This window comes from Rhinatrema bivittatum, chromosome 7 (assembly GCF_901001135.1).
Source record: "Rhinatrema bivittatum chromosome 7, aRhiBiv1.1, whole genome shotgun sequence".
Lineage (NCBI taxonomy): Eukaryota > Metazoa > Chordata > Amphibia > Gymnophiona > Rhinatrematidae > Rhinatrema > Rhinatrema bivittatum.
Window position 1 is genome coordinate 227,073,148 of NC_042621.1, and position 14,243 is coordinate 227,087,390.

At 41.4% G+C, this 14,243-nt stretch overlaps 1 protein-coding gene across 15 annotated transcripts in view; it reads left to right on the top strand.

The window, feature by feature from the left end:
- CPEB3 (cytoplasmic polyadenylation element binding protein 3) overlaps positions 1-14,243 on the top strand; it is a 436,394-nt gene that overhangs the window by 309,001 nt on the left and 113,150 nt on the right. For all 15 annotated transcript variants that reach the window (XM_029609927.1, XM_029609929.1, XM_029609925.1 and 12 more), the window contains one exon: positions 7,763-7,852. In XM_029609927.1, coding sequence (XP_029465787.1) covers positions 7,763-7,852 — 90 coding nt within the window. The remainder of the gene's footprint in view (positions 1-7,762; positions 7,853-14,243) is intronic.

Consider the following 14,243-nt stretch of genomic DNA (forward strand, 5'->3'; position numbering starts at 1 on the left):
CAAGCTGAAGAGTCCTTTTGTTTTTAGCCTTTCCTCATAGGGAAGCTATTCCATAACAATCATTTTGGTCACCCTTCTCTGTACAAAAGAACACAAGATTTGCTGTACTAGACCAGAGGTGCATCAAGCCTAATATCTTGTTTCCAACAGTGGCCAATCCAGGTCACAAATACTTGGAAGGATTCCAAAAGGTTGATAGATTCCATGCTGCTTATCCAAGGAATAAGCAGTAGATTTCCCCAAGTTAACCTTAACAGTTTGGTCTTTTCTTCCAGGATCTTTTCCATACCCTTTTAAACCCAGCTACATTAAAAGCTTTTACTACATCCTCTAGCAATGAATTCCAGAGTTAAATTGTGTTCAGTAAACATAGAAATGACTGCAGAAGAAGACCAAACGGCCCATCCAGTCTGCCCAGCAAGTTTCACACTTTTTTTTTCTCAAACTTATCTGTTACTCTTGGCTCTTAGTAACCTTTTGGTTCTATTTCCCTTCCACCCTCACCATTAATGTAGAGAGCAGTGTTGGAACTACATCTAAGTGAAATATCTAGCTTAGGCCCGCATGCGATTGCAAAAGGGGCATGGTTTATGCAAAAATTCAGTTTATCGCAATTTGTGCTAATTACCTATGCGAAGAGCTAAGTTAGTGCATATTGTGATAACATTATCAGAATTTGCAATAGGTGTCAGACCTGTTGTATTTCCTTCATATGACCACTGGGTGGACCATGAGAGAGAGAGAGAGAGACTGGCCATAATGTCATCCCCATAGGTAGGTATTTGTATCCCTATGGTAGGCCCACCTAGTAACTCGAGGTGGGGTTTAGGTATGAGTGTAGGGGGTTAGGGGCCACTTTGACATTCCACGTGACACGTACGAACAGAACAGTGGTCTCTTGTGAAGATTTGATGACCTTCGGAGTGAGATTTGGCAATGTTCTCTCAACCTAGCTTGATGGACTCTCTACCTGGGTAACATCATGCTAGGTGGAGAGAACATTGCACAAATCTCATCTTGGAGTGAGTTTCCTCACTCCGAAGGATATCAAATCTTCACAAGAGACCACTGTTCTGTTCGTACGTGTCACGTAAAATGTCAAAGTGGCCCCTAACCCCCTACACTCATACCTAAACCCCACCTCGAGTTACTAGGTGGGCCTACCATAGGGATACAAATACCTACCTATGGGGATGACATTATGGCCAGTCTCTCTCTCTCTCTCCTTCAATTCACCAGCCCACTTTCTGCCCCAACTCCTCCTATTTTCTGAATTTGCATCGCACCATACGATATGGTGCTATCACATGTGTTAATGGGGCTTTTCGCATGCGAAAACGCCTTATCGCATTTTGATAAATGACCCCCTTAATTAGTTAGGGGTAGTAACCACCGCAATAAGCAAGCTACACCCATGCTTATGTGTTTACCCAGACTATGTAATTCAGTCCTTGTTGGTTGTTGTCTGTATATAGATCCACTTTTCTTCATTCCCCCTGCCGTTGAAGCAGAGAGCTATGCTGGATATGCGTGAAGTATCACACTTTCTCCCCTGCCGTTGAAGCAGAGAGCTATGCTGAATATGCATTTTTTCATTTTTCATTTATTAAAATTTATTAATCGCCTACCACAAGGAGGCCTAGGCGATTTACATCATCAACATACATAATAAAAACATGAAATTGACATGTACAATAACACACAATTTTCATATGTTTCACAGAAACAATAATGCTCAATATCATAAATGGAATGAATAATCAGTCACTCAAAATATATATGATTATCCTCACATCTTTGAGAGTGAAGTATCAGTCTTTCTCCCCTGCCATTGAAGTATGGATATGCATTGAAAGTGAAGTATCAGGCTTATTTGGTTTGGGGTAGTAACTGCCATAACAAGCAAGCTACTCCCCGCTTTTTTGTGAATGCAAATCCTTTTTTCCACATTTCCTCTTGCCGTTGAAGCTTAGAGCAATGTTGGAGTCACATTAACCGTGTGTATGTTTATTGAATAAGGGTAATATCTCCAGGTAGTAGCCGTCATTCCCGCGAGCCACCTACTCTTCATTCACGTCCTCTAGACTTTATGGATCCACAGTGTTTATCCCACTCCCCTTTGAAGTCCTTCACGGTTCTGGTCTTCACCACTTCCTCCGGAAGGGCATTCTAGGCATCCACCACCCTCTCCGTGAAGAAATACTTCCTGACAGTGGTTCTGAGTCTTCTTCCCTGGAGCTTCAAATCGTGACCCCCTGGTTCTGTTGATTTTTTTCCAACTGAAAAGGTTTGTCGTCTTTGGATCATTAAAAACTTTCAAGTATCTGAAAGTCTGTATGTGTCTCCTAGTACCTTCATTGCTTGTCCCCTAGTCTTTATACTTTTTGAAAGGGTAAAGAACTGATTCATTTTACCTGTTCCGTTCCACTCCACTCATTTTATAAACATCTTTCATATCTCCCCTCAGCTATCTCTTCTCTAAGCTAAAGAGCCCTAACCTCTTTAACCTTTCCTCATAGAAGAATCATTCCATTCCATTTATCATTTTCATGGCCCTTCTCTGTACCTTTTCTAATTCTGCTATATCATTTTTGAAATGTGGTAGCCAAGAACTGCATACAGTACTCAAGGTGTGGTCTCACCATGAAGTGATAGAGGCATTATGATATTTTCTGTTGTACTCTCCATTCCTTTCCTAAAATTCCTAGCATTCTCTTTGCTTTGTTGGCCACCACCACACACTGAGCAGAGGTCTTCAATATATTATCCAAAGTGATTCCTAGATCCTTTTCCTGGATGGTGACTCCCAATGTGGAACCTTGCATTGTGTAGCTATAATTTGGGTTGCTCTTCCCTACATGCATCACTTTGCAGTTGTCCACATTAAATGCCTTCTGCCTTTTGGATGCCCAGTCTTCTATACTTGCAAGGTTCTCTTGCAATTTCTCACAGTCATCTTGTGATGTAATAACTGAATAATTTTGTACCATCAGCAAATTTGAGCCTTGCTTGTTGTTCCTATCTGTAGGTCATTTATAAATATGTTAAAAAGCAGAGGTCCCACTACAAATCCCTGGGGCACAAACCATTATTCACCTTTTTCCATTGAGAAAATTTACTATTTTCACCTACTCTGTTTTCTATCTTTTAACCATTTCTGTATCCATGATAGAACATTGTCTCCTATCCCATGACTTTTTAATTTCTTCAACAGTCTCTCATGAGGTAATTTGTCAAACATTTTCTCAAAATCCAAATATACTACATCAACTGGTTTATCTTTATCCACATGTTTACCCATGCCTTCAAAAAAAAATGTAGCAAATTGGTTAGGAAAGACTTATCTTGGCTAAATCAATGTAGGCTTTGTCCCATTAAACTATGACTATCTATATGTTCAGTTATTTTGTTCTTTATAATAGTTCCAACTATTTTTCTCAGCACTGAAATCAGGCTCACTGGTCTCTAGTTTACTGGATCACCCTTGGAACTGTTTTTAAAAACTGGCGTTACATTGGCTATCTTTTAATCTTCAGGTACTGTAGCTGTTATTAATGATAATTTACAAATTACTAATAGTCTACAATTTCATTTTTAAATTCTTTCAGCACTGAGGAACAAATACCAACTGATCCAGGTGATCTGCTACTCTATAGTTTGTCAATTTGCCCTGTTAATCTTCCAAGTTCACTGTACCTTTTCTAGTTCTACTATTTCTTATTTGAAATGCAGCGACCAAAATTGCACAATCGCGATTGTAGCATGGAGAGATACAGTGATATTACAATATTCTTCTTTCCTTTCCTAGTAATAACTAATGGGCACGGCAGTTCTACATAGTCTGTTAATCCAATCATCCATTTTCCACCTGGTGGGGATAGGTTGTCTCTTAGGTAGTTGCTTTACAAGGCAACCCTCAATTTGAGATTTCCTACATGTTATGATTGATTTAGTTTGCTTGTCAAGGGAGAAAGCAAGTTTGCCTACATGTAGATAGGGTTTTCCATGGACATTAGGCTAAATTTGTCATATATTTAGTAACCACCCACCTCCCTGGAGAGTGATTACATCACTACAGCTTAAATTCTGGAAGAGACCAAGGGGCTAATGAGGCAGTAACCGTGCGTGGGAATTCCCACACATACTCAGACTTTCTGAGTTGTGAAAGGTGGATGACATCACCTACCTATTATGGCTGATTTATACTGTTGTCTACGGAGAAGCCTGTTTACAGATAAGCAAACTTGCCATCTTCCAAACCACAGTGAAGAATATGCATTTATATGCAAATAGTCATAGTTTGAGTTGTTGAGGGGTTTTTCCAGATAAAAGTGAGCAGCATATACAGTTGTTAGGATCTGTATTTTTTATTTTAATAATGGATTCATTTGACAATCATTTGCAAAGATGAAATGAACACAGTTCTGAACAATAGAATTCTTTAGCGAGTTAACACAACAGATTAATGAAAGCCTATGACTGAATTTATGATTTTTTAATGGAATAAACTTTCACTTTTTGTGCATTTGCTCTGATTCCTTTTGATATTGAATATGAGCTTTGACGCATGTAGAAAGTGCAATATTTTAGAATAACATCTTGCATGTTCAATTACAGCCCTGATCTTTCAGTAAAACTGTCTACATGGAAATAAGTATTTTGCAAAATTAATGAAAGAAGGGCATCAGATGGAAACAATTTTATTAAACACTGTGATTTTAAGGTTTATATTATGTTTCTAATATATGCTAAAAGCACAGTAAAAAAAAAAAAAAAAAAGTGCACAAAAATTAGTACACATTTAGGGCTGAATTTTAAAAGCATTTGCTTGTGCTGAAAGGCCCATATAAGCAAGTATGTGGACCACACATGAGTGATGTGGATTTTAAAAGCTGCTAATTATGCGCATATTTCCGTGTGCTGGAGCAAAAAAATAAAGGAGTTAGGATATTGGCGTTCTGGGGTATGGGCAACAGTTATGCGCATAAAACTGTATTTTAAATCTGGTGGCCGTCACGTGCCAGCTTATTAGCCACATATATTTAATGCTGCTTCTGATGAGGTGCAAATCTGCAGAAATTGCTTTTTAGGTCTTACATGACAGGATGAGGGGTCCAGGTCAACTGGGGAGAGTGCAGGCTGAAGAACTAGAGGGTCAGGATAATTTTGCAAGCGGGCACAGGCCTGGTCACCAGAGCGAACGTGAGCCCTTGGGCCATGTGACAACCCCAGGGCGAGACTCCAAGGTATGTGCCGTGGGTACTTGAGCGCATCTGAGCACAGGTTGAACAGAAGCTTGAAAGCACTTGGAGACTTGGAACACTCAGAGACTCTGCTGAACCTACACGCACAGGACTGAAACCCAGCAACACAATGCTGGTCTCTGGGGTAGCCCTCTGGCCATTCGAAAGCCCTTTCAGACCTGCCGCTAGGAATAGTGTGTGCATCAGGACAGACAGAGGTCGAGGATGGAAAATGACTCAAAACTTGGACATGACTTGGAACTTAATGAAGGCATTGTTTGCGAACCATGACGCTGGCACGCCTGTAGGAACTTGGAATGAAGACTTGGACTGACACTCAGGAGATGAAGACAAGGACTCTGGAAACATGGAACAGAACTCCGAAGACATAGAAGACTTGGGCAATGATGCAACCTGCACAGCCCACCAGGGGCTGGTCATGGTCCACGCACTTGCAGGACTTGGGTGCAGGGCTCTGAGAGCTTGGAATACTTGGACATAAGAACATGGCGGAGACTCGAGAAACTTGGAAGACCAGGACTCAGGACCACAACAAAGATTCAGGAACCAGGGCAAGTTGAAGACTCAGGACTGCAGACACTGAAGACAGGAACCAGGAAAAAACAAAAGACCAGGAACATGGAACACAGAACAAACAGACAATCATAACAGGAACATGACCACGGGAGACCTTGAAGGACGAAGTATACCATGGACAATCATGAAGGTCCTTGTGAAGGCCAGGAGTGAAGACTGAAGAACCTTTTTATAGGGCTGGCTGGATGACGAGGCAAGACATCATCTGAAGGGGCCATGGGGTTTTTCCCACCACGGGCCCTTCAGATTGCAGGCAGAGGAGAACATTGGGTGAAAGTAGCATGTCTGCAGTGTTCAGGCCATGAAGACAGCAGCGTCTGTGGCGTTCCAGAGTGGCGGGAAGCAAGGCGGTCAATGGAGTAAGCACTGCATGGGAGTGGTAGCATGGCAGGAGCACCTTCCAGGCCGCACCGAGATGGCAAAGGCGGCAGCTCCTTGCTGCACAGAAGCAGGCATCGGCAGCACTCGGGCTGCGTCTTCACTCATGCCGTCGTGGAGCCACTAATGGGCCTGTACCTTGAGCGAGTGCCACAGATGAGCTCAAGATAGACTGGGCAAACTGGTGGAGTAGTTGGTAAAACTGGGAATGGCCATCACGTGAGCATATCTTAAATTCATCTTACCTGCGAGCGTTAAAGCCAACAAAGTCCTAAGGAAGATACATGAAATATGTTTGCTTGAGTAATCACTTAAAAATGGGCGCGCACACATATGCACGCAGTAGGCATATTTTAAATCATATGCACACATGTACATGCATGATTTAAAATTCTAGCGTGTATGGGTACCTGCGTCCCTGTGTAGAAATTAATTATGTGATTTATTACCATCAAATTAAACTAATGTTATGCATAGCATGACAACTATGAAAAGCACGCCATGCAATATCATCTGTGCTCTATGCATAGTGCTAAAATTAGTACATAAGCTTTGTATGGTTAAATTGTCAAAACTTTGGACCTCTAAGCCCTCCACTGGACTTCCTCTCACCCAGTTTCTTTGCATTAGGTGGTTGAGTGGGAGGGAGTATTGGGCAGAATAAGACAGTTTGTGTGGGTGGGAGGGAGGATCAAAGATGGAAGTTGTTTATTTTTTTGTTTGTTTTGTTTTTTTAACATGTACTTGGTAAGGTCAAGGACATGGCCTCCCCTCATTGTAAACTGCTAATATGCCAGATAAGTGTGCTAGCAATTTACTATTGTCCCCTTGTCAGTAGTTTAATTTATAGTATTGCGTGCTTTAAATTTTGTTTGCTCAGAGTGCCTTTGTACAAAGCCCTAATGACCGAGGTTAGCATATGCCAGTACGTTATCATTGCATGAACCAGCATATTAGCTATGCAGTGCACAATTTTTGGAAATCACTGGCTTTTGTGCAAGGCATACAAGGCTTAGCATGTTTGTTAATTTTCAGGTGTTGAGTATATTGACTCCATAGAACCATGTTTTCCAGCTCTCTCCTGGAGGCATACCTAACGAGTCAGGTTTTCAGGATTACCACAGTGAATATGCTTGAGATAGATTTGCATACCCTGAGTCTTCAATGTATGCAAATCTCATACATATTCATTGTGGATATCCTGAAAACCTGACTGGTTAAGTGTGCCTCCAGGAGAGGGTTGGGAAACATGGACATAGAAGCTATAATCAGTACTTGTAGGAAAACTACTATTTTATATTTCATTCTGTGCTATAAGATTATTATTTATTTTTTTTTTTGTAAAAATAGCCACCTGAAAGTTGTTTTTTTTTTTTTTTTATTTTAGCAATTGTGTTTGAAATGCTGCTTATATCAAAAGTTTGCATTTTTTAAAGGAAACATTTTTTCCAGCAGTAGATTCAGGAAATTTAGATGTTAAAGTTCTGTCTTTAAACATTTCCAGTTTCTTTATTCCCATCTTTTTGTCATGTCTTCTGTCCTAGATGAGATTACTGCCAGCTTTCGTCGGTTTGGACCACTTGTGGTAGACTGGCCTCACAAAGCAGAAAGCAAATCCTATTTTCCACCAAAAGGTATTTCATTCCCAATTATTTATCTGCTTGCTTTGTTCTGAAATAAGCAAGTTCATTCCTGTATATGGGAAGTCATGGAAAAGGCAGACTGGATTTTAGGGTTCAGTTGTGTTTTTGTTGACACCTTTGTTGCAACTGAAGAAATGGAACTCTTTGTTTACTAAACAAGGGGTCTCTGCCCCAGATGTAGAAGCCTACATTTCTGGTAGTGGAGATTATATAGTACTTGCAGGGAACTGGGACTTGATGAAAAGCCAGCCTAGTTTAGGGTTATGGGAAAAGGTTAAGCCTTTCCTGTAGGTTTGCATCCCCATTCTGTCTTATGTTTCATAAGCAGCACTATAGATGCTAAAATATAGTATTATGTACCCTTTCCAGATGCAATTTGTCTCATGCACAGTTACTCCAAAAAAATTAAACATTCTGCACATAGTATCTTAAAATTCAGTTTGACAAAATAATACATCATAATCATAATAATTTTTTCCTGCATTGTAGTTTGAATTATTACTCTAGATATTTTACATTTTATGACACAGAATTCCTCCCTGAGTTATCCACCAGTCTCTCCCCCTTCCTCAGCCTCACCCAACCAGCTACTCCCACCAAGCTTTTTTCCCTTCTCCACAAGCTCCCCCCACCCCAGCTGCACTCATGCTTTATCTCCCCCCCTTCCACGCAAGAGCCCCCACACTTTCCAGCATTTTACTCTCTTATCCACAACCTTTTTCCTATTCCTCCTACCACTCCTCCTCCCCCCACAGCTGCTGAAGGGTTTTGAATCTCAGTCCTCTACTACTGTTGTTTCTGTCCCAGCCGCATCTGCCAGTATTGCCACTGCTGCTGCTTGTATTCTGACTCCTGTGGACCTTTTGGAACCAGTCTTTGCAAGCTGATATTGCAACCACTTCTCCTCCCATTCACTTGGTCCGATGGTGCAGCTGCAGTTCCCTTCTGGACTGTGTGGGCAGAAGCTGTGTGGCTATTGTCGTCCCTGCTATTCCTTCCACTGACTGCAACACTGGGGCCCAGCCAAATTCTGCATGCAAATGTGAAATTCTTAAGGACAGGGGAATTCTGCTCCAATTCTGTATTGTGCAGTGGCACAAAATTTCCCTCGAAGTTCCCATTCCAAACACTGTTACTTCCACAGTGATATTGCAGTGCTTTATTTAAACTGTTGGAGAGCTTGCTTTCCTAGAAGCTGCTTCTTAAGGCCCAGTAACTGCAGGACCTCAAGGGTTTGCTAGGTATGCAACACTGAATACTGACCCAGAAATTCAAGGAAAATCTTTTTTTTTTTTTTTAAAGTTTCATCCTGTAGAGGGTGAATAGCACTGTGCCAGTATGTTAAATGGGTTTAAATACTGCTTTACATCGTGTTAACTTCAGGTAGATTTAAGTCAGCATGCTTTTTGAGTCCCTCTACAGGCTTAAAAACTTTAGTCATGATGATATGAAAATAATCCAGCCTGGAATGACATCATCATAAATTAACCTAATGTATTGATTTTTTTTTAATTTATCATGACAGTTAGAGAAATGTAATGGAATAAATCATCATAAATAGCATTTAATGAAGGTAAGACAGGGTCATTCAACTGTGGACTCATAAGGACACAAATGTCTCCTATTCTTGGTATTAGAAAGATTTTGACTAAAATATATTTTAGCTGAATACAAGATGCATCTTCCTTCTCCTGCTTGTCATGATTCTGAAATAAGAAACTTGAGAATGTCAGGCTGAAAGTGCTAAATAGTTCAGGCCAAAAGTTCCTGATGATTTATATTTGGCTAAGTTTTCATTTAGTGCTTTAGCCTTATATTGTTGACTTGCCTATCTTTAAAACTTGTTTGCAGTGTAGTTCAGTGCTTGGTATTTGACATTTTAATTTTACATTCTTGTTTGAGGGTGTGAATAATTGGGGAGAGGGATTGTCAGACCTATATTTAGGGTTTCTGATTTTTAGTTAAAACCAAAAAACTCTGATAATACACACCAGATGGGGACATTTTTGTGTTTTTGGTTTTAACTGAGAAAACCTGAAAATAGGTCTACCTGATAGTGCTCGGATAATGTCATCCGGCTGCAATGACCAGCAGCTGGATGACGTCATTGGAACAGGCTAAAGGGAGCATAAGCCCTGTGAGAGCAGCAAGAGGCACTATGAGAGCAGCAGGCTGGCAGGGGGCCTAAGCATTGCCAGCTCATGAAGTGGATCCTGGGAGCAGCAGGTTGGCAGGGAGCCCCAATCCTTGCTTGCCAAAAAAGAGGATTCTGGGAGCAGGGGGCCAGCAGGGAGACCAAGCCTTGCAGACACACACACGCAGACACACACACTACCACCCCTTCCATCTGCGCGCACGCACACGCGCTCCCTGCCACTTACTCCTGCCGCACACGCTCGCACACACGCACACACACATACAAGTCGTCACGTACACATAACATAGACAAAATTGATTTATGCCTTATTAAATTGAATCCACTTACAGCACCAACATTTTTTAATTTTTTCCATGAAAACAATGATAGACACTATTTTTTGTATCCCCCCACAAAACCTCAGAATGTCATGAAAAATATCCCCTTAAATTTGCATTTTATAAACCACTAGAATCAGGAGCCCTAAATATATTATAATACAGGATAATTATATGGTGAAAATAAATAATTCTGCTTGAAAGTACCAGAGGGAAGGAAGAGCTGGAGAATTTATTTCCTGTAGAACATCTTAGAAACTTGACCTCAAAATAGATTCTAATTTGGGAGTTTCTCAAGACCACATTTGTTGCAGTCTTAGTTTTGTTTTCATCTCTACCTTGCTGGCTACGAGTTTCATGTGGGGATTTATTTTCTGTCTACACTTAACACAAGTGCTGACATTTTTTCTAAGAAAATATAGCTTAAAAAAACAATTAACTGCAAACTATTTATTTTAATTTGTGGTTTTCACAAGTGTAGTTCTTTTTGTGAGATTCAGCAGAATCTAGGAACTGTTTAGTCCTGACAATGGTCATACATGTAAGGGGAGGAGGGAAAAGGCAAAAACTGGTAGGGAAGAGCTTAGAGCCTGGAGTTACTCCTTCGTCTTTCTTGGGCAGGTTTGTACAGTTTAGTATATTTCTACCTGCATCACCACAGTTGGAAGAATGTTTTAATCTAAGATTAGGATCATGAGGCTAGGATGATAGATATTTAAAAAAATAAATAAATACATTTATAGGCCCAACACTCCTTCCCTAACATTGATATCTCTTACCATGGTCTTGCCTAGGCTAGAGAATGAGAATCAAGAGGGACTGTCTGACCAGAGTTTTTATTAAGCTCATTTACTGGAGAAATATCTTTTGCATAACTGGCCAAAATTGAGTTTTAGTTGTGGTGGTTGGGGGATATAACTGCTTAATGTTTTGCGCAGGGCTTTTCAGTTATTTTGAATATGTGAGTACTAGTGTCCAAAGTCTGTAGGTCAAGTCACCTTAGTGACTGTAGATATAGAAGAGCATTAAAAGATTTAGTTTGAGGAGGTTTCTCAAAGGCCTTTCAGCACGACAAGGACCTCAGATTTACCTCAGAATGGCTGAAGGATGAGGCTGGAAAAAACACTGTGTAAAGATTGTATCCATTTTGATCCTCCATTACTCAGCATAATATGTGTGATCCCTCAAAGTCCCTTCCCTCTTTTCAAGAAACAAGCTATCGCAATGAATATAGTCTGAGTTTAGCTTAAGTATTTAAGAAAAGGAATCCTGTAAAATCCCTTGGATAAAATAAGATGCTGTCATGCCTTTTGTGCTATTAAAATATAAATATATGATGCTCATTTTGTTGTCTGGTTAAAATACTTATAATTTGCTATTTTCTTATAATTTGACCACATTAATTGTTTTATAAGCCTTAGTACTTTGTTTTAAATATGAGATAAACCGAAGACACAGACTGGTTGTGCTTACCATTTCATATGGGGGGGGGGGGGGGAGGAAACCATATGAGGTTCATTTTTCATTAGGTAGATATAAAAAGATTTTTTCCAATAACACATGGTTTAGTCATCAATAATTGATGTTTGTGGCTTGCCGGGGGAAGAGTAGTTGTGCTGCACAGCTGGTTTGTCACTTAATGTGTAGATTATGCATGTTGGCTAGGAGATGCTGTTAGCAGCTGACTAAGTTTGTGCAAGAAGTTGCTATTTCTAGACAGTAAAACATGTAAATTATTGTTCCAGTTTGGCACTCATCTTCTCTGTTTTGAAGTACTCTGCAATGTTTTTCTTTTGTTTTAGCACTATCTCCCATAAAATGAATCAGGTGCTGCTCATCCTTTTTATACAAAATGTATGGCTGTTTGAATATTTTAAGGCTGACTTGCAAGTCTTTTGAGGACTGAAACATGGGATATACAGATTTCTGAAGGAAATTGTAGAATTGAAAAGATTCACGCTCTAACAGCAGATCAAATGTATTCAAATGTTTTTAACTAAGTGTTTATGGGCAGGCTTGGGGAATTCAATGTGATTTATTTTAGGATAAAGCAGCACTCTTAGGGGGCCGATGCAATACTTTGGCGCAGAAAGCGGGCGCTGAACAGTCAGTGCTCGCTTTCTTAATGTGCCCCCTGGGGACGCCATGCAATATTTAAATTAGGGGGTCGTGTTAGCAAGGAGAAACTAGAGTCATTTGCGTGCCCTTAGCGCCTCCTTGTTAAGGAGAGCCCAAGTGTGTCTGCCCTCTGCCAGTTAGGAAGACAGACGCCAAGTTTATTGGCGTCTGTTTTCCTAAACACCGCACAGCCAGGGGTTTCAGGAAACACACTTCTCAATTGAACGTCCGTTTCCTGCACCTGACTGCCGGCGTTTTTAAAACATTTTTTTTTTTGTTAAATTTGTTTACTTTTTTCCTCCTACTTAATATCGCAACGATATTAAGTAGGAGGCAGTACAGAAAAGCAGTTTTTTCTGCGCTAATCCCCTTATTGCATAAGGGGATTAATTAGCATAAGGGGATTAATTAGCACCTATATAACCTGCGTCCAACTGCGGGTTATACAGTGCGCTCAGCTGAGCGCACTGTATTGCATCGTCCCGTTAGCTGCAGCTGCGCATGCTTTATATTTTGCTCCCTTTTTATTGTCTTTAGAGTAGGAAATTGATACCTTTTTATGCCATGTCCATGCATGCAAAAAAGGATGCTTTTTTTATGTGTATGGGGGGGTAACCTCTTTCCTCCCAGGACAAGCAGGATGGTAGTCCTTACATGTGGGTGACGACATTAGGCGGAGCCCTATTACGGAACACTTTTGTCAAAGTTTCTAGAAACATTGACTGGCACACTGAGCATGCCATGATCCCTGTGTCCACAGGGGTCTCCCTTCAGTTTCTTTTTTTTTCCACGCTGCAGTTGCCTCGCGTTTAGGAGTTCTGTGAGGTTTTTTTCTCACAACTTTTCCTCATGGAAAAACTTGAAGTTTTACTTCACAAATTTCCCTACACTGGTCTCCCTTCGCGTACATTTTTATCGATGCTCGGTGAGTACTATTCTGTGTTCTCAGGTCGGTTCCTGTCACCTCACTGTTGATTCCCCTGGGTTACCAACCGTTTTGTGGCCCTCTTTTTTTCTCTCCCTATGTCTATCACACTTGGTCCGCCCCACGATACCCGTGGGTTTCTTTGCAGTGATCTTCCACCAGGTCCATCGGGGCTAGAGGGATCGGGGTGTCCACGGTTCCCATTGATGCCATGAAGGCTGCCATCAATCCTGTTGGAGCCATCATTGATTAAGTCGCCATCAATGCTGACGATACTGTCGAAGCCGCCATCGATACCTCCATCGTTGCCTCTGTACCCTCGACTAACTAAAACGCTCCATACTACAGGACCTCAACCAGAGCTCCCCATGTAATCCTTAGGTGAAAAGCAACGCCAGGAGCAGTAGAGGCACGGTGACCATCCGTCACCGATGCCATCCAGGACAGTGGTGGCATCTTCCTCGGTGCTGGAGAATGACCGGGCCGAGCACTGAGGGAAACATTGTCGCCGGCACCAACAGGGTTCCACGTTCAGTGCTGGCACCAATTCCGCATCGGCATCGATGTCAATCGAGCCAGTTGTGAAGCGGACCCGGGTACAAGAGTCTCCATGCTCCTCTGCACCAAGGCATTCCCCACTGACACGGTGCTGGGTACTGAGCTACCACAGATCCATGTGGAAGTGCCAGTAATGCCTAGCCTGCCTCCCCCTGTAGCTGTGTTACCTATACCAACTCCAGGGAGGAGCTGGACGTCCTTGTCCACCAGGCTGTCCTCGATGCCTTCCGGAATCTACAACTTCAATCTATGCCGGCCCCCATACCGGCACCAATACTGGAGCCATCGATATTCGCACCATTGCGG